At 41.7% G+C, this 23,157-nt stretch overlaps 1 protein-coding gene across 1 annotated transcript in view; it reads right to left on the bottom strand.

Moving 5' to 3' along the window:
• Positions 1-12,631: 12,631 nt before the first annotated feature.
• The window catches only part of OTULINL (OTU deubiquitinase with linear linkage specificity like), a gene marked incomplete at its 5' end in the record, with an annotated part of 131,821 nt that continues 121,295 nt past the window's right edge, over positions 12,632-23,157 (bottom strand). The window contains 2 exons of the mRNA XM_082257442.1: positions 12,632-12,991; positions 14,632-14,901. Of these exons, the coding sequence (XP_082113568.1) occupies positions 12,812-12,991; positions 14,632-14,901 (450 nt within the window). The 3' untranslated portion in view covers positions 12,632-12,811. The remainder of the gene's footprint in view (positions 12,992-14,631; positions 14,902-23,157) is intronic.

Here is a 23,157-nt window from a genome sequence, read left to right as displayed (position 1 = left end):
AAGGAGCGGGAGGGGGCGTCCCCCCCCTCCCGCCGCCTTCCGCGGCTCGCCCGGATCTCCTGTCCCACCGGGAGACCCGGGCATCCTACCTTCACTGCCGCCGTCTGACCGGGTCTCCATCTGCACCGCTGCCATCTGATCGGGACTCCATTTCTTTGAATTCGGCGCCGCCGAGTACCCGGAAGTGATGTCATGACATGACATCACTTCCGGGTACTGTCGGCGCCAAATTGAAAAAACTTACAGCATTCAAAACAGCCAAACTTGGCGTTTTGAATGCTTTTAAGTGCAGAGGAGGGGTTTTAGACCCCCAGATCCCTCCACCACAGTACCTGTAGACATAAAAAAAAAATGTAATGTCTGAAATTATCGGCCGATACCGATATCCGATGGCCAAAATATCGATATCGGTGGTAAAAAAACAATATCGGTCGATCAATAATTATATATATGTATATATATATATATATACACATATACACTTTTTATAGCAAAGACTCTGGAGAATAAAATGGCAGTAGTTGCAATATTTTATATCACACGGTATTTGAGCAGCGGTCTTTTAAACACAATTTTTTGGGGGAGAAAATACACTTCACTGAATTAAAAAAAATAAATAAACAGTAAAGTTAGCCCAGTTTTTTTTGTGTATTGTGAAAGATGATGTTACACTGAGTAAATAGATACCTAACATGTTACTGTTTGAAATTGCGCACACTCGTGGAATCGCAACAAACTACGGTACTTAAACGTAGGTCTGACCTCACATGTGTGAAATGAACATTATTTACATTTGCGGGCATGACTTACATATGCGTTTTCTTTGGTGCGCAAGCACGCGGGGACGGGCGCTTTAAAAACATTTTTTCCCCTATTTTCTTTATTTTTACACTGTCACTTTATTAAAAAAAAATCTGATAACATTTATTGCTCTCACAAGGAATGTAAACATCCCTCGTGACAGGAATAGGCAGTGACAGGTACTCTTTATGAAGGGATCTGTGGTCTAAAAGACCCCAAACCCATCCACTGCACTTCAAAGTATTCAAAACGCCTAAAATGGGGTTATTGAATACTGTGGATTTTTCAGAATCGGCGCGTTGGCAGCCGAGTAAACCGGAAGTGATGTAGTGACGTCGCTTCCGGGTTACTATGTTGGGGACCAGATCGAAGCCAATTCCAACTTTGTTTGGGGGTTCTTATCAGCCAGCGGACGTGTCGGCTGGTGACTTGGGTCTCCGAGTGGGACAGGAGACCCAGGCGGAGCGGCGGGGAACGTCCCCCCCATTACTTGTAATAACAGCTGAGCGGCTACTTAGCCGCTTTGGGTGTTAGATCCTGAAAGCCGACCGTCCACTTTCACGTCAGGCATGACCCCGGTACAACCACTTCAATAAAGTGACATACAGGTATGTTGTTTTGCGGGATATGATTAATATCTTTAAGCTATTTATCACAATGGAAAGGAAAGAAGTTTGTACCCACTTTTTCTCAGAATCCAGAAGACCTCCCTCCCCTCATTTGCCATCTTATTGACAAGTTTCCTAGGGCTTGAATAAGCACATTCAGCAAACATAAAAAAAATCCACAAATTGAGAACGTTGAAGCAATATTAAACCCAAAACCAAAGATGTAATTTATTGCAGCTTATCAATCATTAGATGTGTTGACTGCATAATTTTACTTTTCTTTGGCTTTTGCCCTCTGTTTTCACTTTGTGATCTGGCCCGTAACACACCTACTGTATTAGTGATACACAGCTTTGGAGAAATGAGCAGAGGAGGCACAGCATACAGCAGCATGGTCAGTCAAGGGGTAGTGTTAACCAATTGAAGCCAAACTCCAGCTTACACTTTATACAGCAACAGGATTTTTTTTTCTTTTTGGGATAAAGGTTTTTCATGAATAAATAAAAGCTAATTGTTTTAATCATGCCTGCCAGTGTTAATTGTGTTTGTCTCTTCCAGTTAAACTGATACATTCTGCTGGAGAGTTTGTGCTGTGAAAAACAGACTTGCTGGTTGGATTACCAAATGAAAATAGAAGAAAACCTAAAAAAGGAAACTAATACAGCCATCACATTTAGGAATTGGTAAGCTACAATATTACAATATAATAAATGTTTACTGTTGGGTTTAATACTGCTTTAATGTATACCACATTGAAGTTAATGAGAGGTGAATGTTGAAAGCCAATTCTCTGTTGAGGGATAATAGGCAAGGAATTGTCAAGAAAAGGGCACGAGGGACTGGTTACTGTTGGAGTTACATGTATTATTAGAAAAAAAAGTAGCAGGGAGCAGCTGGTTTAACAAGGTTTAACCACTTCAATACTGGGCACTTTCATCCCCTTCCTGCTCAGGCCAATTTTCAGCTTTCAGTCCTATCGCACTTTGAATGGCAATTGCGCATGCAACACTGTACCATATAAAAAACGTTATCATTTTCTTTGAGACAGATAGAGCTTTCTTTTGGTGATATTTAATCACCACTGGGTTTTTATTTTGTTGCTAAACAATGGAAAAAAGACCAAAAATTTTGAAAAAACAAAAAGTTTCTCTTATAAAATTTTGCAAATAAGTAATTTTTCTCCTTTTAATGTCCACTGTTATGTGGCACTTATAATCATGGCACTGATGATCAGTGCCCTGTTTATCATCGTAAATGCCCCTTCACACTTGCTGGCATATTTTTACATGTGATCAGCTGTGATTGGACCCAGCTGATCACATGGGCAGCTGTGATTGGCCCTATACCTAAATCTGTGATCAGCTGTGTCTGAGTAACCCAATGTGTGCCCCGGGAGCATGCGGTTCAGGAAGGACGTAAATAGACACCCTACCAGAACTGGATGACTGCGCTGTAGCCATCTTTCATCATAGCGCGCTTAGCAATTGGTTAACGTAAAACATTAAAAATGCACAATTCCTTTAAATAACATGCTTGAGGAATGCCTTTTATGTGCCCATGAAGTGACACACCTGTAGGAAGTAACATTTGAAAAGAAAATTTTTAATTACATTTCTCAGCTAGGTTTATTCTGTTTGTAAATCCTGAAGACTCGTACTAATGCAAAAAAGTGTTATTAAAAATACAGTTCAGCCAGGGGCAGCCCCTTTAACAATGCTTAAAGGGCAACAATAAAAAGGGACAACATTTCAATGCCTTAGCTCAAATAGGCTATCACTACTAACATACTGTATGTGATGTGCTGTGGGATATGTATGTCTATAAGACTCATTTGTGCCACTGTAATTGAGTATTTTATGAGTGCATGGAATGCTGCATACATGTGGGGTATATTGGTGAGTTGGCTCATACTCCATTAGGCCATGCTCAATATTACATGTAATTTAACCATGTATGCTTTTTTAGGTACATGTAAGAATATGAAAGAAGGTAGCCTCCTTGACTGCTGAATCCAACAGTAAATAAAGCAGTTTACAATTTTAGTAAAATACAATTTTTATTTTAATCAAAATAACATGAGAAAAAAAGTTGTTACCCATTGCAACCAATACGAAATTTTATTTTCCAGAACACAAACGATAAATTCTGATTTGTTACATTTTAATTTCTCACATTTTTTAGAATTGTTTTTATAAATAGCCCTCCCAAGGTGTATGAATGGTACAAGTGTGCTAACAGGAACACATTGGGGTCTATTTATACACTGTGTGCACAATTATTAGGCAAGTGAGCATTTTGACCAAATCATAATTTTTATGCATATTGTCCAACTCCAAGCTGTATAAACTTGAACACTTATTGGATTTAAGCATATCAGGTGATGTGTATTTGTGTAATGAGGGAGGGTGTGGCCTAAGGAGATCAACACCCTATTTTAAGGTGTGCATAATGATTAGGCAGCTTCTTTTACTAGGCAAAATAGACCAAAAAAGAGATTTAACGGACTCTGAAAAGTCTAAAATTGTAAAAAGTCTTTCAGAGGGATGCAGCACTCTTGAAATTGCTAAGATGTTGGGGCGGCGTGATCACAGAACCATTAAACATTTTGTTGCAAATAGTTAACAAGGTCGCAAGAAACGTGTTGAGAAAAACAGATGCAAATCAACTGGCAAAGATTTGAGAAGAATCAAGCATGAAGCTACGAGGAAGCCATTATTCTCCAGTTCTGTCATATTCCAGAACTGCAAGGTGTGCAGTGCTCAGAGACATGGCCAAGGTAAGTAAGGTTGAAACCCGACCACCACTAAACAAGACACATAAGATGAAATGTCAAGACTGGGCCAAGAAATATCTGAAGACAGATTTTTTCAAAGGTTTTATGGACTGATAAGATGAGAGTGATTCTTGATGGACCAGATGATTGGGCCTGTGGCTGGGTCAGTAATGGGTAAAGGGCTCCACTTCCACTCAGACGCCAGCAAGGTGGAAGTGGGGTACTGGTATGGGCTGGTATTATTAAAGATGAGCTAGTTGGACCTTTTCGGGTTGAAGATGGACTCAAAATCAACTCCCAAACCTACTGCCAGTTTTTAGAAGACACTTTTTTCAAGCAGTGGTACAAGAAAAAGTCTGCATCTTTCAAGAAGACCATGATATTTATGCAGGACAATGCTCCATCGCATACACTGAAGAACTCCACTGCGTGGCTAGCCAGTAAAGACCTTAAAGATGAAAAGTAATGACATGGCCCCCTTCCTTACCTGACCTAAACCCTATTGAGAACTTGTAGGCCTTTCTTAAATTGGAGATTTACGGTGAAGGAAAACAGTACACCTCTCTGAACAGTGTCTGGGAGGCTGTGGTTGCTGCTACACAAAACGTCAACAGATCAAGAAACTGACAGACTCCATAAATGGAAGGCTTATGATTGTTATTGAAAAAAAGGGTGGCTATATTGGTCACTGATTTTTTTTTTTTTAAATGTCGTAAATGTTTATTTGTAAAGTTTAAGTGGTTTGTTTTTTATTCTCACTTTACCAGATGAAAATAAACACGTGAGATGGGAAATTATTTTGTTTTTCATTTAGTTGCATAATAATTCTGCACACATAGATATTCCCCTAGGAAATCCAAAACCTTACTTTACTTCCTTAAATATTTGAGGTTTATTAACATTTTGGATTGACTGAGAGCACTGTAGTTGTTCAAAAACGAAATGAATCCTTAAAAAATACAACTTGTCTAATAAATGTGGATACTCTGTAAAAATATTTGCTGTGTGAATGTCCCAAGCATTTGCACAGTCATCACAAATATTCAGTGTAATTTGTGTAGTATGTTTACTTCCTATAAATGTAAGCTTCATTTACTGGCCATAATGCGGTATTTTCTTGAAATATTCCAATCAAGGAACTACTTTATGTCCACTACTAGATCATAGGAAGTACACATATTACACAATTTACAGGAGTTATTTGTGATGGCTGAACGAATACTTGATACATTCTTATGATTTTTTTTCATATATAGACTCCTTTGTATAAATCATAACCACCAACCCGCTTTCAATTCTTCAGCAAGAATTGACAATACAACAAGGATACTAATGAATTGCTATGCAATGCAAGAACCATACACTTAATTTTTGCATCACACTCGCTCTGCCTCTGGTGGACAGTGAATAGCTTGATACGTGAAATTTGCAACAGGGTTCACACACATTTATACATTTCTTCAACATCTTTTTTCACTTTTTAGTTATTGTTGTATCCTTGTACACATGAATTAGTTAGCCACAAAAGTTACAGTATGTTATTTAAACAAATTAAGAAAAATGGAGAGCATTCTAAATTAGTGGGAAGTCCTACAGATGTTATGATGTCTCTATGGATGGTTTTAAAGGCAAGTATAATAATTTAGGTGCAAAAAAAAAAAAAAACAAAAAAAAACACACCTACTCACATGCATGCTGCAGTTGTCCCTTGCCAGCACGGAGAATTGAGAGATCACATGACTGCTGATCACTCAGTTTTCAATCCACTCTGAGCACAGAGCGATAACTGTCAGCCACTGCTCTGTGCTCTGCCCCTCCAGTGCTTACTGGAGGGCTGGGTTGTGTAGGGGTCAAGAGCAGCTGGCTCTGGCTCTTAGCGGCATGCTGAGAGGCTGAGCCAGCTGCTGATCAGGCACCCGGGGGTTGACCCCGACATGGTCAGGGACCTTCCAGACCTTAGAGTGACTCTATGACATCAGCCAACAGCAGGCTTTTGCCCACTTTCAGCTAATTCTGGGTCACGGGAGAGCACAAGTGCACTCTTGTGACCCAGAAGAGAAGTAAGTGCACTCCTGTGACCCAGAAGAGATGTATTGGTAAGAATCTTATCTCATTTTTCTCTTTAAATTCATTTTTCAAGTAATTTTTTACATTTTACAAGCTTGCCGTTACCTATTTTTATTGCATTAATGTAGGGATTTATAGATCAGTCAAATGATTCTGTGTAGATTACCTTCTTCAATAACTCTGAGTAGCTGCTTAACAGCTATAGTATGAAGAGATCAGTGACATACAAAGTTGATTTTTTTTTTTTTTTTTTAATAAACCAGCAAACTTACAGATTTGCATTATGAGAGCAGTAAACTAGATCCACTTTGTAGCACTCAAAAGTAGATCCTGCATATGTGATGAACAAAAATGGCTGCACCCATGTACATATATCATTACAAACAACACACAGAAACAATATTTTTCAAAAAAGGTACACACATTCATAACAGTATTCACATTAAGCCCTTCTTATTTACACGTATATCTAAAAAGTCCATAGAGACTATACATTCATTTTAGAATGGACCTATCATTAAAATTCAAACATTGAAGTGTTTCTTTCTACTCATGAATAAAATCTGCCGTTGCCAAGATTCATTGAGTAAAAAAGTGAAGGCAGCAGATCACATGGTATCAATTATTAAGAAAATAGGGCTGATCCCAAGTACATATAAAGTTGCAAACAATGTTTATGCTGCTGTAAGGCTCTAAGTACAAAATGTAAAAAGAACACATTTTTTTTCTGATATTTATTATAAGCATTTAGTTACAAAGTCTTAGTGTGGTGGCCGCTATAGATAGTTGCTGCACTAATTTTGAACCCCCTAAGGTATCTCTGCATGATTTTCACCCAATCATTTCAGGCCATGCTAAGCTTGGACCAGGGTTGGGCTTTAAATGGCCACCTTTGTTTTTAAAACTAGTGCTGAAAAAAAAAGAAAAGCTTCTGCTCACAGTATTTAGCTATAGGTGGAGCCTTTTAGTTTAACTTTCTCGCTCAGTGGTTATCAACCTACAAAGTATGGGGGGTCTCAACTTCTGTTTCTGACATCACTAAACTGCAGCACAGAGGGTAAGTATATGTAATACAACAAAGGACTGTCAGAAACAACAGAAATATTAGAGAAATTATGTCATAAAATGGGGAGAACCGGATACATTTTCCAAAGGGATGTCATCAGAAGCTGGGTCGAAACATGCGTCGGGCAGAGTTGAGCCTACTGACGTCACATGCTGCTGTCTAGGAAGGCAGCGGTATTTCCATAAGTGAATTAGCTGTTTTATGCATACTGCTTAGACAATAAAGGTTTTTAAGTACTGCACATGAGAGGCCTCTAATAACACACACGTAGTTACTGCTACTTGGGTGGTGGAGGATCTGGTAATCTTAAGGCCTCATGCACAATGGACGTTATCAAAACGTCAGAAAAAAGCTGCAGCTGAAGAAGGGGGTATTTCAGCTTTTTTGCCGTAGCGTTTTTTAGCTGTAGCGTTCCTCAGCTTTTTTTTTTAGCAAACCTATACTCCCACAAAAGCTCATGGCTCAAAAATGCTGATAAACACCGAATAGCCGCGTTCCAGTGGTTTTTGGTGCTTTTCAGCTTTTATCAGAGTTAGAGTGTTTTTACAGCTGAAAAATTCCTCTTAAAACCCACTAGTTCTGGGTTTTTTTCCAGACAGAAAACACCCCTGATAACAGCCTATGTGTGCATGGACACATAGGATAATATGCTGGGGCTGCAGAAAAAAACGTCTGATGCCAAAAACAGCAGCTGTAAAAACGTTCAGTGTGCATAAGGCCTAATACTTACCTCTGGGTGCAGCATGCTACACTTCTGTAATCCGCAGACACATTGCTTGGATGTCACGGTGCACATTCACTTTTAAACTTTATGGGGGACACCTTGTAATTTATAAACTTTATCTTGATCTGTTTTAGATATGGACCCTACATTGTTCGCTTGATTGTTCTATTGTTATTTATTCATTTGCTTTTTATGTGATATTTGTTTATTTGGATATTTTGGGTTGTTTGCATCTTCTTTAAATCTGTTGGTAATTAAAATTCACATACAGTATATTGGCTTCTTGCAAGCAGCTATTAGTGCAGACTGTTTGATCTATCTGAAGTAATTTGAGTGAGCAATTTTAGAACAGGGGAGGTGCTTTTACAACTACGCCAGGCTGGGATTCAGCTTTATTTAAGTTGCCATTAAAATTCATTGAATGTATTTTTTTAAAATACAGCTAAAATAAATACCTAAATCAATATTTATATTAGCTTTATGTAATTCATTGTACAGCAATTCTCCTCTGCCACTTTTGTCTTAACATGTTTGCAGGCAGGTGCAGAGCAGAGATTACCACAACAAAAAGTGCCTTCTTCACAGTACTGCTGATGTGCACCCATTTAACAAATGCAAACTGTGTACATCATGGGGACATCCTGCATATAGGCAATGCTCCTAAACCTTAAATTGCAAAGCGCTATTTGCAGTCATAAAATTTACTGCACCCAACGGCAAACTTTCAGGGGCTAACATATCAGCAAATCATTACAATATTTCAAAAGGCATAAGAATGGTCAGAAGGTACAGCAAGTAATGATAAAAAATAACTGTCATCAGAATGTTAACCTCTGATAGACTTTGTAATCTTCTGCATTATTCTTTCTATTAGTAGAGTCCCACTAAATTTGGCACATATCCAAGGTGATGGTTTTGCCTAGCTAGTACCAACAAATCTTTTTTATGCAATCTAGGATAAAGAATCTGCCCTTAAATTAAGTTTACTGGTACTGTTACCTGTCTCAGGTCGCCAACAGCATCATGTACATATTTTTCTACACTTTAAATGTAGATAGATCAACAGCAATGAAACAAGAAAAATGATCCCTGTTGTGTCCAGTATACTAATTTTGTTACCAGCTTCTTAGCCTTGTTTGAAAAATGTCCTGAAGAAAAAAAGACCAGGGCTGAAAAATGGTACTGTAACCTTCTAAAATAATCATACGTTACCCACAGTTATAAATACCCAGCCAAAATCACCTACCGAAAATGTTCAGTAGTCCGAAGACCTGTTCCTGCAACCAGTCACACACAAACCCACAGGAAGAACAGCAAAAAAAGCACAAATGTAAACTAAAAATAACACCAAAACAATATACATTGTTACCAAAAAACAATAAAAAATTACACACACACACACAGAATGTCATCAAAAACTTAACTTTTTCAGTAATTCAATTCAAAAAGTGAAGATTAGATTTATTCATTACACACAGAGTGACATATTTCAAGAATTTCTTTCTTTTAATTTTGATGATTATGGCTTACAGCTAGTGAAAACCCAAAATTCAGTATCTCAGAAAATTAGAACATTACATAAAACCAATAAAAAAAGGATTTTTAATACAGAAATGTTGACTTACTGAAAAGTATGTCCATGTACAGTATAGTATGCACTCAATACTTGGTCGGGGCTCCTTTTGTATAAATTACTGCATGTATCAATGTGCATGCATCAATATGGCGTGGGATGGAGGCGATCAGCCTGCGGCACTGCTGAGGTGTTATGGAAGCCCAGGTTGCTTTGATAGCAGCCTTCAGCTCATCTGCACTGTTGGGTCTGGTGTCTCATCTTCTTCTTGACAAAACCCCAAAGATTCCCTATGGGGTTTAGGTCAGGCTAGTTTGCTGACCAATCAAGCAAAATGATACCATGATCAATAAATCAGGTATTGGTACTTTTGGCAGTGTGGACATGTGCCCATTCCTGCTGGAAAATTAAATTAGCATCTCCATAAAGCTGGTTAGCAGAGGGAAGCATAAAGTGCTCTAGAATTTCCAAGTAGAGGGCTGCGCCGACTTTGGACTTGATAAAATGCAGTGGACCAACACCAGCAGATGACATGGTTCCCCAAATCATCACTGACTGTGGAAACTCCTGGCACTACCTTTTGAAAAAAGCATTTATGCTGAAATGGGGGCAAGGCCACGCTGCTGACAGCCTACCTTTGCATCTATATACGCTCTTTACCACAAGATGTTTGTAAGTGCAATTTGGTGTACTTTTATTTAATAAAAATTTTAGCAGTGTTACACTATTTTGTGCTCCCTTGTTTTTTGGTTCCTTTCTGGCCATTTGACGGAGTGAGAGCCTCTCTGGTGTAACGGTTCATATCTGCTATTACCTCTTCACCTCAACATCAGTGACCTCTGTCATCCCTTCATTCATCCATTGTATAACAAGCTGATTTGACTCATATGCTATATGGCATTTTGAGTCCTATCGTTCTGGTGAGCACATTATATCTCTATATCTTGTTGGTGTTTGGATCCAGAGAGCACTTCAATTATCACCGTTGTGGACTGTTTTTTTTCACTTCACATATGGGACTGTTGATTTGATGTTCACTTTTATTTATTTTGCAATTTATTTGTATTTACCTTTCTTGGTTTATATATACACATCTATATTGCTAGTATTTATTAGCGCTGCACTTTTTTCCACATTTTGTTATTCACAATTTTCTTGTCAGTTGTTTGGTGTAGCAGCTTTTTTATGGTTAGCGCAATATTTTTGCTTTTCACTTTGTGGAAACTTCACACTGGACCTCGTGCAACTTGGATTCTGTGCCTCTCTTCCTCCAGACTCTGGGACCTTGAATTCCAAATGAAATGCAAAATTTTCCACAGTTCATGAGGATTTGGGGAGCCATGTCATCTGCTGGTGTTGGTCCACTGTGTTTTATCAAGTACAAAGTCAGTGCAGCCCTCTGCCAGGAGATTTCTAGAGCACTTCATGCTTCCCTCTGCCGACTAGCTTTATGGAGATGCTGATTTCATTTTCCAGCAGGACTTGTGACCTGCCCACACTGCCAAAAGTACCAATACCTGGCTTAATGATGATGGTATCACTGTGCTTGTTTGGTCAGCAAACTCACCTGACTTAAACCCCATACAGAGTCTGTGGGGTATTGTCAAGAGGAAGATTAGAGACACCAGACCCAACAATGCAGACGAGCTGAAGGCCGCTATCAAAGCAACCTGGGCTTCCATAACACCTCGCCTCCATGCCACGCCCCATTGATGCAGTAATTCATGAAAAAAGGAGCCCCAACCAAGTATTAAGTGCATAATATACTGTACATGGACACACTTTTTAGTAAGCCAACATTTTTATATTACAAATCCTTTTTTATTGGCCTTATGTAATATTCTAATTTTCTGAGATACTGGCTTTTGGGTTTTCACTAGCTGTAAGCCATACTCATCAAAATTAAAAGAAAGAAATGCTTGAAATATATCATTTTGTGTGTAACGCATCTATATAAAATACATGTGTTTCCCTCTTTGAATTCGATTACTGAAAAAATAACTTTTTGATGCTATTCTAATTTTATCAGATGCACCTGTATATATCTTCTAGATTGTAATCTCTAACGAGCAGGGCCCTCTGATTCCTCCTATATTGAATCGTAATGTAATTGGACTGTCTGCCCTCATATTGTAAAGTGCTGCACAAACTTGGCGCTATATAAATCCTGTCTAATAATAAAACATTTTTTTGCCTGTAGATGTCACTGTTGCTCACTCAGCCTGTGGGTCTAGCTCTATTTTTTAAATTATGTTAACATCACTTTTTCCACAATACAGGAACAGCCAGTTACTAGTTGTTGATGCTTTGTAACAAGGAGTTACCGTGAATCAGTAAAATGTGAGGTGAGATCTAGCTGTTGAAGAGCAGAATGAAGCACTACAGAGATCAATTTTACTTCTTAAATCTGTGCTGCCATTTCAAAGTGATTAATAGAGGAAAACCACAATGAAGCAATTTAGGACAGTTAGTTATGTGTGAAAATCAAACCTTCACCCTTTTTTTTCTACTAAATTAAGTGCATTGAGTACTGCTATATCATAGCATTGTGCCCTCCAATTACTTTAGTAGGATGGATTTCCTATTGCTTAGGCTTATCATATAAAGGAGATCATTGTATACTTCTTGTGTATGAAGCCTGAATGTTCCTAAATGTGGACATGAACAGCCAGCATTACTGGCAAACAGATGGGATGAGATCTCCTTGTATTCATCTTTGGCTATAAGGTAGGTACAGCTAAAAAAATAACTCAGTGTTAGACAATATTGCTCCAAATGTTATAAATAGGGAAACTGTCTGACATGCACTAAATAGTGAATGTTAATTTAGACTGAAAAAAAAAAAAAAAAAGCAAGCGTTCCATTGTTTAGTGCCAAATTCCCTGGTATACGGTCACCTCAATGTCTTGTGTACAGCAAATGCAGGTTTATGTATAACAAAACCTTTAATTCCTCATTTACATCATTGTGACTCTTCACATCATTGTAAAAGTAAATGAAAAAAATAGAAGTCCACTTAGACAACTGGATAAGTTCTACCAATCTCACTGTTTTTGCTAGGAAACTATGAGTGTCAGTGAGTTAGTATGTCTTTTCACTTTAGTGAATTCAGCGTTATGGCTACAAGATATCTTGCTGAGGATTATGTTTCTCTGTACAAACAGAAAAGGTTTTCTTCTGCAGATGAGGGCCAGTCCAATCATATGGCTTTGACTGGTATATTGTAGTTCCTGTCATCATCAGTCATGAGACATATCTCATTCCAGTCTCTTTTGTAATCCTCAGGGTAATAAATTTCAAAGTCTTCAGTATTCATTTTAGCCAACCGGAATAATTTTATCTTGACTTCAAGAGCATAGCCCACCAAACATAAATCAGCCTTAATAAAGAAAAAAACATGGTTAAGAGGGCACCATATAATCCCTTAGTTAAATGATGAATAGGTGGTCCACTAAATGACAGGACACAAAAGGCCTTTAGCAAGTTCCTCACTGTTTAAGAGGACCCCCACATAATTTCAGTGTATGAAGTATATTAGTATTCCCATTACTTCCTGTATATATTGACCATTTTTGCAGAATATGTGGTATGTGGGCTACAGAGGCCTGAACTCATTAAATGATCATGAAGGAGAAACATCAAAACAAAATGCATCAGGAAAATTTAGATTTCACATTGTCCAAATGATGGACATCCACCCAAATCTGAAAATTGATAAAGCAGCAAAAACTACTCATAAAAAGGTATACATTCAATGATCCCATCGCATATGTTTGGTCAAGAGGTCACTTTATTATACAGAAGAAAGTGCAGGTTTACAGCCGGGTTGTATATACTGTATAACTATATAGGAAAGAGCAAGGCATAATATTGAAGGGTTACTAAAACGAGGACCCTGCATTCACTATATCTGGTCTCCCACAGTACACAGGAGATGGAAATTAAGTTGTTTTAATAAATATAAACTGCTAAATACCTTTTCTCATCAGCAGTATATAGCAGTCTTGTGTTTTCTCTCAGTGTCTGACTGAGCACTGGTTAAAGCTTGTAGGAGGAGTTTTCATTCACCTCTGACTGTCCCATGAGGCTGCATGATCCCTGACTTTCTGACTGGACAGTGCTGATTGGCCCCGTGCTGATCACGTGCATCCTCCCAGCATGCTTTATTGCATTTACAGACTGATTTTGCTGTTGTGGTTTTTTTAACACTTTAAAGGTAAACCTAATAAGGTGGCACACCAATGCTTTAAATTTGTTGAATTCATATATGGGTGGGTGCTTGTACTATGGTAAAATGAATGTTGTAGAATGCCGTATTATTTAAAGCGGAGTTCCAGCCTAACCGCACACTCACCTGTCCCACGGTCCAGGGATGCGCCGTCTTCTCCCTCTCTGTTCTGCGGCGCCGGCATCACTGATGTGGGTACCCGGCTGTGACAGTTTGCGGCTTCACAGCCGGGTACGCACTGCGCATGCGCGAGTTGCGCTATGTGTCGTGATTGGCCGGCAATCTTCTGGGACCTCTGACGTGTCCCAGAAGATTGCAGGGAGGGAGGGAGAGAGGAGAACTTCCGCTCAGGGCACCGCGGTGCTCCGAGCGGAAGTGGGAGCGGGTACCTGTCAAAACTAGGTACCCGCTCCCCCCCCAAAAAAAAATGACATGCCAAATGTGGCATGTCAGGGGGTTAGGACTATTTAAAGCGGAAGTTCCACTTTTGGGTGGAACTCCGCTTTAAGTAAGTGACAGCACATATGTACATCTGGCTGCATATATTTTAAGTCTGTACTACAGTCTAGTTGTAGTTTTCAGAATTTAGGTGTATTGTTAGTACAGCCAAACTGAATTGAAACCTTCTCTACAGTGCTTATATCTAACTACAGCAAACAAGCCTCCCTTATAAAGGATCACTACATTGGCAAACTTAACTTTTGTGTTTCCCAGTGCATTTGTCATCTACACATATTGGATCTTTATGCGGTATGGAAAGGAGATGGAAAAATATAGCATTAAGAAACTACCTGTTCCAGTCCAGATGTATCGCCCACTGCATTCAAGTGGTTCATCATGTAGCTTAAAGGGTCAGCTGATGTATCCCGTGAGAACAAGAAATGAAAGTAGCATTGAGAGTGTTGTGCTGACTTTATATTTTCATAAGCATCAATCACCAAATACAGCATAATGAATTTTAATGCTTCATATAGTTTATTCTCTGTGGCTTCATCAGAAAAAAAGGACTTGCACATTCTGTTTCTTTCAACCCGGTCTTTGCAATTGTAAAATTCTGCCCACTAAAACAGAACGTAAAGATAAATTTAAATGTTAAGACCATGAAAACATAGAACGAACACAGTATCAGTATAATGTTAATATAACAGTATGTTCCTAAAAAACAATCATATAAACATTTTTCTTATACTATTACAATAGGCTCAAAATAATGGAGAGAAGAATGCATGGTAAAAATGACCCAGATACTTTAAAATAGGTAGCAGGACTCGTTAAAGAGGGTCACCCAAGATTTAAAGGATAAGTTCAGTGTTGGGAACAATGCTGCAGCCGCTGCCTGATTTCTTCAATAACAGTAGTTTAAATCTGAAGTTAGGATGTAGGCTTCATGAACATTTATGTAATAAACAGAGCACCCTTAGCAATATAGCAATGTCACGGTCTCACATTTACTGTGCATGCTTTAACAACTTACTACATGCTACATAAAAAAACAGAAATGGCTATACTTTTCAATTTAATTGTGCATACCAGGGGTCAAAATTGATTAAGAAAAGGCATTACCCTTTGCTTGCAAGTGATAGTGATTTTATCCAGATACTCCAAAGGCATATACAAGAAAATGACTTCAATCAAAAAGAATGTATCCTTTATAAAATATGATCATGCTCTATACACTGAGCGAAATTCAGCTGGTTTAGAAGGGATGGACTACATTTCCATCAGTGTGTAGCAGTCCCTTCTCTACAGAAGTCGATTGTTTTATTGACTTCTGTCAAAGGGCACGTTTTTTTCGATCAGTGGCTGCAGCCACTGCAGAATGTATTCTGACAACAGTGTGTGCAGCTATCCGAAAACAATGTTCTGGCCAGGGGAGGTTATTCCATCTACCTTGTTTGTGTGGTTAGAGGAATCTTTTTTTTTTTTTTTCCAGGCTGCTGGATAAAAAAAAAACACAAATAAGATCTCTGAGCTACTGTAAAATGGGACAAATGATGAAGTAACTCAGGTACATTGGGCTATGCAGCTACCTTTAGGAGACTGGACATTGGCAAACAAAATTGTAGGGACAGCCTAGTAGAGTCCTTCCATTCCTATCATGCCTCAGCTTTGTAGCAGGCAATAATAGGAGTGGTTTAAAAGAACGGGAAAAAGGATTTTATGGTAAATCAAAAATCTTTGTTATTCAACAACTGCTACAGGGCGGCAGCTGTGCGCCGGATCATGTATATCTACGTGATCCTTGCTCCCTCCATGTTCCTGAGCCGGGGGCGCCTTTGATTCGATCCTGCACCAATCATTTACCAGGTCCAGGGCAATGATTATTGGTCTGGACCTGCTGATCGGTGTTTACACAAATATTTACAAAACACAGGCACAGGAAATTAGGTCATGTTCTCTTGTGAAGCCCTCTTTGGTTCCAGAGTGAAAAAAGAGAACATCATATTGTGAGTTAAAGCACTACACCGACACTAGATCACATAGTTAGGCACATTTAACCCCCTGATTGCCCTCCCCCCCCCCCCAGATAACCCTTTAACTTTTTTGGGCCTTACTCTCAACATGGGCATTACTAAAAAGAATTGGGTCCACAGACCCAATTCATTATATGCTGGTGTTCTTTGCTGCCATGGCCAGGCGTAGATAGCTGGATTTTTGTCTTACCGTAAAATCCTTTTCTCTGAAGTTCATTGACAGACGCAGTCTCTGTTCTTCATAACAGTAGGGTTATATTGCCCCCTACAGGAGTAGGGCACTAGGCAGAAAAAAAGTTCTGGCTACACCTATGGGCAGTCCCAGGGGGTATATCCCTTCTCTCTGCTATAGGATGTCAGTTTTGTAACAAAGCAGTGTCAGAGAAAACAATACCAACCCAACTCAAAATAGAGGGGTGGGTACTGCGTCCATCAATGAACTTCAGAGAAAAGGATTTTACAGTAAGCCAAAAATTCAATTTTCTCTATCGATCATTGACAGACGCAGTCTCTGTTCTTCATAACAGTAGGGACGTCCCAAAAACCATGAAGGCTGGGAACAGCAGAAAATAATTCCCCAGCGCTGAACCACAGCCAACCAGGCAACATAGGACTCATAAGAACAACAAGATGAGACCCACCTGAAAAAAACATTAAGCACCCTCAAGGGAGATTAAAACACAACAAAACTTTGTGGCCAAAGGAGGCATCTGCAGATGCCAGCACATCCACCTTATAAAACTTTGTGAAGCTATGAACAGATGATCAGGTAGCCTTGCAAACCTGAACCACAGATGCCTGATGGCGAAAGGCCCAGGAAGCACTAAACGCCCGAGTAGAATGCGCCTTAACAGGGAAAGGAACTTCCAGTTCCAGCGCCGCATGGAGTAGGTGAGCTTTCAGCAGCTCCCGCGGCGGGACTCCCCAAATCGGCGATAAAATCTTGCCCAACATATCCTTCTAGCCTCCATCTGGTCATACCTGCTCCGTACACCCTCGGGACCCGGCACCGATCCTCTTCTTCCGCTCTGATGGCTTCTTGGAAAAAGCCACGCCACGTCCGCCGCCGGGCCCTCCACAAATCGAGGCTGCGGTCTCGGCCTGCACCGGCAACCTTCCAGACGCTGTGGCCATGGACACCTCGCTGCTGCAGTCGGACATCTCCCAGCAGCCACACAATGCTGCCCCCCCCCCTCCACGGACAAAATAGCGCAGGCTGTAGTGGCCCTGCTAACGCCCACCATTGCGGCCTCTGTAAAGCGGGCTGTTGCTGCTGGCATGGCTAGCATTAAGAGGGAGTTGGATGCACACTCCCATAGGATAACAGAGGTAGAAAGTCGCCTCTCTAATGTGGAAGATGAACTGTACCAATTTCAGGGCACAGAGCAGTCTCAAGACAAGCTGAATCGTGTCATTATGGACAAATTAGAGGATTTGGAGAACAGATCACGCAGGAGCAACCTTAGATTTATTGGGGTCCCGGAAAACATTGCGCCTTCTGCCATTCCTGAACTATGTGCTAAGAAGATTCCTGCTGCCTTGGGCCTACAGGGTACTTGCGTGGTAGAACGGGCTCATAGAATGGGTCTTTATTCTGAGGAACGCAAGACCCCTCGCCCCATTATCGCCAAGTATTTAAATTATGCGGACAAATCTGCTATATTACAAAAATTCTGCCAAATCTCGAATTCCCAGATTGAAGGCATGAAAATTCTAATATTTGCTGATTACTCTGTGGATGTCGCAAAAAGACGCAAGCTTTCCAGACCGTATGCTCTAAATTACATCAGGAACGTTTGAAATTTACCTTGGCCTATCCGGCGACACTACGCCTTCGTGCTCCGAACGGCAATCAACTATCCTTTCAAGATCCGGAAGAAGCAGAGAATTTTGTCCGTTCACTTCAACACGGCGATCACGGTCACCCAGCATCGGCTAAATCCCTTCCCTTTTCCAGACCTCTGGTCCAACGGAGCCCCAGGAAGGAATCCCCTAAACGGCAAAGGTACTCTGATGTGGTTAGCTCTGGCCGCCCGGGTCCACCTCGTTGATTCTTCTCCAATCCTGGAACGTTTTTTGCTCTCTACCTTGAGGGATCTTGGGGCTGTTTCCTCTGGGCTATGTGCCCGGGAGGTCCCCAGCGCCTGTTGCGGCGCGTATCTCAGGTTCATTTTCCATGTGGAGTGATATTCTGTGTGTTTATCATATTTTAATGCCTTATTTGATGTGTTGTTTTATACGTGCTCCTCTTCCGTGTTTGGTGCGTATACTATGGCTGCCCTATGGCCTGCTGCAGGCCGCGACCCGGGCAACTGCGGTGATGAGTCACATATGGGCCATGTTGTTACCCTCCTCATCCCCGGAGTCCTGCTTAGGGGGCTGTGCTCCGTAGTATACGTATGCGGAAAAAAGTAATGTTCCTAAGATTTTTCTGTTATGTTTACTATTATGTTTGCTCTTCCTCCATCCAGTTTTCCTATGTGTCCCCTCCCCGGTCCGCTTTCTCCAGAGGTCACTCATTCGGCAACATTGTTTCCTTCTCGACATGCTCGTATGAACACCCGGCGGGTCTGAACGTGTGGTGCATATCTCACTCTTCCCTTGGGTATGGGTAAGCTCTATACAAATCTTTGCAGGCACACACCTCCTCTTTCCTTACCATGACAATAGTGACCTGGAACGTTAAGGGTCTTCGATCCCCGGCTAAGAGGATGAAAGTTTTACGACATCTTAAACGCCTTTGGGCGGACATCGCTCTTATCCAGGAATCGCACCTTTTGGCAGACGATATGGCGCGAATGGAAAAACTATTGGTAGGAAAGGTTTTGGGTTCGGCGGCCTCTGACCGTAAAGCTGGGGTACGGATTTTGTTTCATAAGCGACTTCCAGTAGAAATCCTTTCGGTGAACACGGACTCAGATGGCCGTTATGTCTCGGCACATGTCCGTCTTCATTGTAAGGAATCTGTTGTCTCTAACATATGCACCCAATGTATTTGACCAGTCCTTCTATACCGCAATCTCTTCCCGGATACTGACTCTTCCTGGCTGTCCCATGTCTTGTTGGAGGCGGTAGTATTAGACAAATCTTCCCCCCCCCGACGTCATCGTCCTCCCGCGCTCTCGGTAACCTCACCCCCCTGGCCTCGTTAATTGATTCTCTCTCGTTATCTGATGTGTGGCGGCATTCCCATCCTGCAGATCGTGAATATACCTTTTACTCTCATCCTCATAAGCTTTATACAAGAATAGATTATTTTTTTTGTGCTGCCTCCCTTCTTCCGCTGATCCATGACGCCACTATCCACGAAATAGCGGTATCAGATCATTCCCCGATCTCCATATCCCTAGAATTAGCTGATGTCCCAGCTGCCCCACTTATTTGGCGGTTCCCCTCCTACTTGTCCAATAACGATGACTTTAAATCCTACTTGGAGCGTGCGTGGATGCAATACTCGACTTCTAATGCGACGCATTCCACTTCCCCTCATTTGTTTTGAGAAGCGGGCAAGGCTTTCCTGAGAGGCCGCATCATCTCGTACGCGGCGGCTTTTAAAAGACATGCTAACGGCGGATATAAAACGGCTAGCGAACGCTTGCGGGTGGCTCAACGGATCGTTATGCGGACAGACTCCTCCACAGCTCGTGGCGGACTGGTTGGCAGCCAAGCAGAACTTTGACGACTGGGCAGTTAAATTGGAACACATTCATAAAGCACACCTCTCTGCGACTTTGCACAGGTTCGGCAATAAGGCTGGAAAGCTGTTGGCGAAAATGTGCAAAGGACCGATGTCTCCTACCCACATCGGCTCTCTGCGAGACCCTGCGGGCTCGGTGGACTCTACACCTCGCGGGGTGCAGCGTATCATGCAAGACTTTTATTCCTCCCTATATGGACCTGACGAGGTGGACAGTTCTGTGGACGACCTGTTTCTGTCTGGCACAGGACTCCCCACCATCAGTAAAGATCACCTGGATGCGTTAAATGCTCCAATATCACCAGATGAAGTCCTGCACACGATTAAACATTTGGCATCTAGTAAGGCCCCGGGTCCCGACGGTCTCTCTGGGGAATTCTACAAATCCATTGCACCTAGTATAATTCCCACACTCGTCGCAGTCTACTCATCCATTTGAGAGGGCGGTCCATACTTGCCAACGGGAAATCAAGCAATAATTAAACTCTTAGCGAAAAAAGGTAAAGACCCCCTGGAACCTGGTTCGTACCGTCCCATTTCGTTATTGAACTTAGACGTCAAAATCCTATCGAAACTCATTGCCTCACGTTTAGCACTCATCATGCCTCACCTTATACACCCGGCCCAGTCAGGCTTTACTAAGGGACGTTCAGCCACAGCCAACATTGGAAAGGTGTTGCTGGTTCTCGACCAAGCACGTGTCCACCCAAACAAAGACCTAGCTATAGTCACCCTTGATGCCGAAAAGGCCTTTGACAATGTCAACTTTGTCTGGCTTTGCAAGGTCCTGGCGACCATGGGATTCCACGGCCCATTCATCAATCTCATAACTTCCATGTATACCTCCCCGACCGCTAGACTGTGTGGGGGTGGGTCCCTGACTGAGGATTTCCGCCTACTCAAAGGTACCCGCCAGGGCTGCCCCCTGTCCCCGCTCCTGTTTAATCTGGCGATAGAGCCCCTCTGGCGTTACCTTTCAAATACTGCCCCCCTTCATGGGATACAGGTGGGTTCTCAGGAATTGCGCATCTCTCTGTGCGCTGATGAAGTCCTGTTGTTTACCTCTCACCCCTCCGCCGACATACCTGCGATCGCCTCTACTTTCGATGCGTTTCAAAAATGCTCGGGCCTAAAAATTAATTATTCCAAAAGCGAAATTCTCCCTTGGGGTTGGCCACGTCCCGCTCCTGGAAAAAAGACTCCCCGTTTAAGATCGTGACCACGCATATTACGTACCTTGGTATTAAAATAGGGAGGACCCCTTCCTCTATATATACCCTAAACTATCCCCCCCTGTTCTCCAAAATAAAAGGGGAACTGGAAAATCGGATGGAACTGCCGTTGTCACTTTTGGGGAGATGCCACTTAACAGCTTGCCGACCGCCGCACGACTATTTACTGCGGCGGTCAGCACCTCACAGGCAAATCGACGTAGGACTACGTCGCTAGCCTGTGAGGCTCTAGGGAGCGAGCGCGCGCTGCCGGAGGTGCGCTCCCGCGCAGTCACTGACCCCCCCCCCGCGCGTGTGCCCAGTGGACCCGATGTCCGCCGGGCACTCGCGATCGCCCGTTACACCCGAAGAAAGGCAGGCTGCTAATGTAAACAAAGCCGCCTGTCATTCTTCCCTGTGTAAGAATGGAGATCACATGGTTCTACTATGTAGGACCGTTGATCTCTGTTCTTACACTAGTAGCCACAGGCAATCACAGTTAGAAACACGCCCCTAGGGACACACTTAACCCCTCCCTCTCCAATAAAGTTAACTCCTTCACTGCCAGTGTCATTTTTACAGTACAGTGCATATGTATAGCACTGATTACTGCAGTAATGTCACTGGTAACCCCAAAAGTGTCAAAAATGTCAGTCAAGGGTCCGATCTGTTCGACGCAATGTCACAGTCCCGCAAAAAAAAAAAAATAGCAGATCGCTGCCATTACTCGTTAAAAAAATAACAACAAAAATGACAAAAATCTTTCCCTTAGTTAGTAAACACAATAACTTTTGCGCAAACTAATCAAAATAGGCTTTTTGCGATTTTTTTTACCAAACATAGGTAGCATAAAACAAATTGGCCTAAAATGTTAAAAAATTTTGATTTTTACATTTTTTTGGGGGGGATTTCATATTAAAAAATGTGAAAAATATTGTTATTTTTGCAAAATTGACGCTCTTATTTTGTTTATAGCGCATGATCAAAAAATCGCACAGGTGATCAAATACCACCAAAAGAAAGCTCTGTTTGTGGGAAAAACAGACGTCAAATTCGTTTAGGTACATCATTGCACGACCGCGCAATTGTCCGTTAAAGCTACGCAGTGCCGAATCGCAAAATAGGCCCTGGTCAGGAAGGGGGTAAAATCTTCCGGGGCTTAAGTGGTTAATTAAAATGGTCAGCTTTGCTAATCTCCTGTACCTTCTTCAGACTTTACCTTTACTGATCAGACATAAAGATACTCAGGAGATGGCTCGTGCCTTTTCCCGTTTCCTCTGGAAGGGTAGGAGACCTCATATCTCTTCGAAAAAATTGAGCCTCCCCAGGCGTGACGCTGGCATTAATTTTCCTGATCTGCGGTTATACAATCTGTCATGTCTCCTGAGGGTGGCCTTGGACTGGATATCTCAGACCTCTCATTATTCCAACCATGAGTTGGAGTCTCAGATGTCCAGCCCCTATTCTCTCTCCGCCCTCCTACATGTTAAGTGGGCCCAAATGCCCCCAGATCTCCGCCATAACTTACTCATTAGGGACACGGTTATTGCATGGAGGGAAGTACGTAAGCTCCTGAAATTGCCTCTTCATTTCTCTAAATATCTCCCGATCCGGGGTAATCCTGCTTTCCCCCCTGGTCTTGACCACGCAGTATACCAGGTCTGAAACACGAAAGGGTTGCTAAATTTCGCACACCTGTGTGACCTCCAAACTGGGTCTCCGATTCCTCTTTCTGATATTGTGGCTAATTATAACCTACAGGTATCGGACTCCTTTTACGTGAATCAATGTCTACACTTTATTAACACGGCCACAGGCAAACCCGAGGACAGGTTCCGGTCCTCTCTTATCGACAATCTCGGACTCCGGCAACTTCACCATTTCGGACATATACAAACCCTTATTGAAGACGTATCCACCAGCCTCTTTCACGTC

This window comes from Pelophylax lessonae (assembly GCF_965119305.1).
Source record: "Pelophylax lessonae genome assembly, chromosome: 5".
Lineage (NCBI taxonomy): Eukaryota > Metazoa > Chordata > Amphibia > Anura > Ranidae > Pelophylax > Pelophylax lessonae.
The sequence above is the reverse complement of the archived record's forward strand: the minus strand, read 5'-3'. Positions and strand labels throughout refer to the sequence as shown.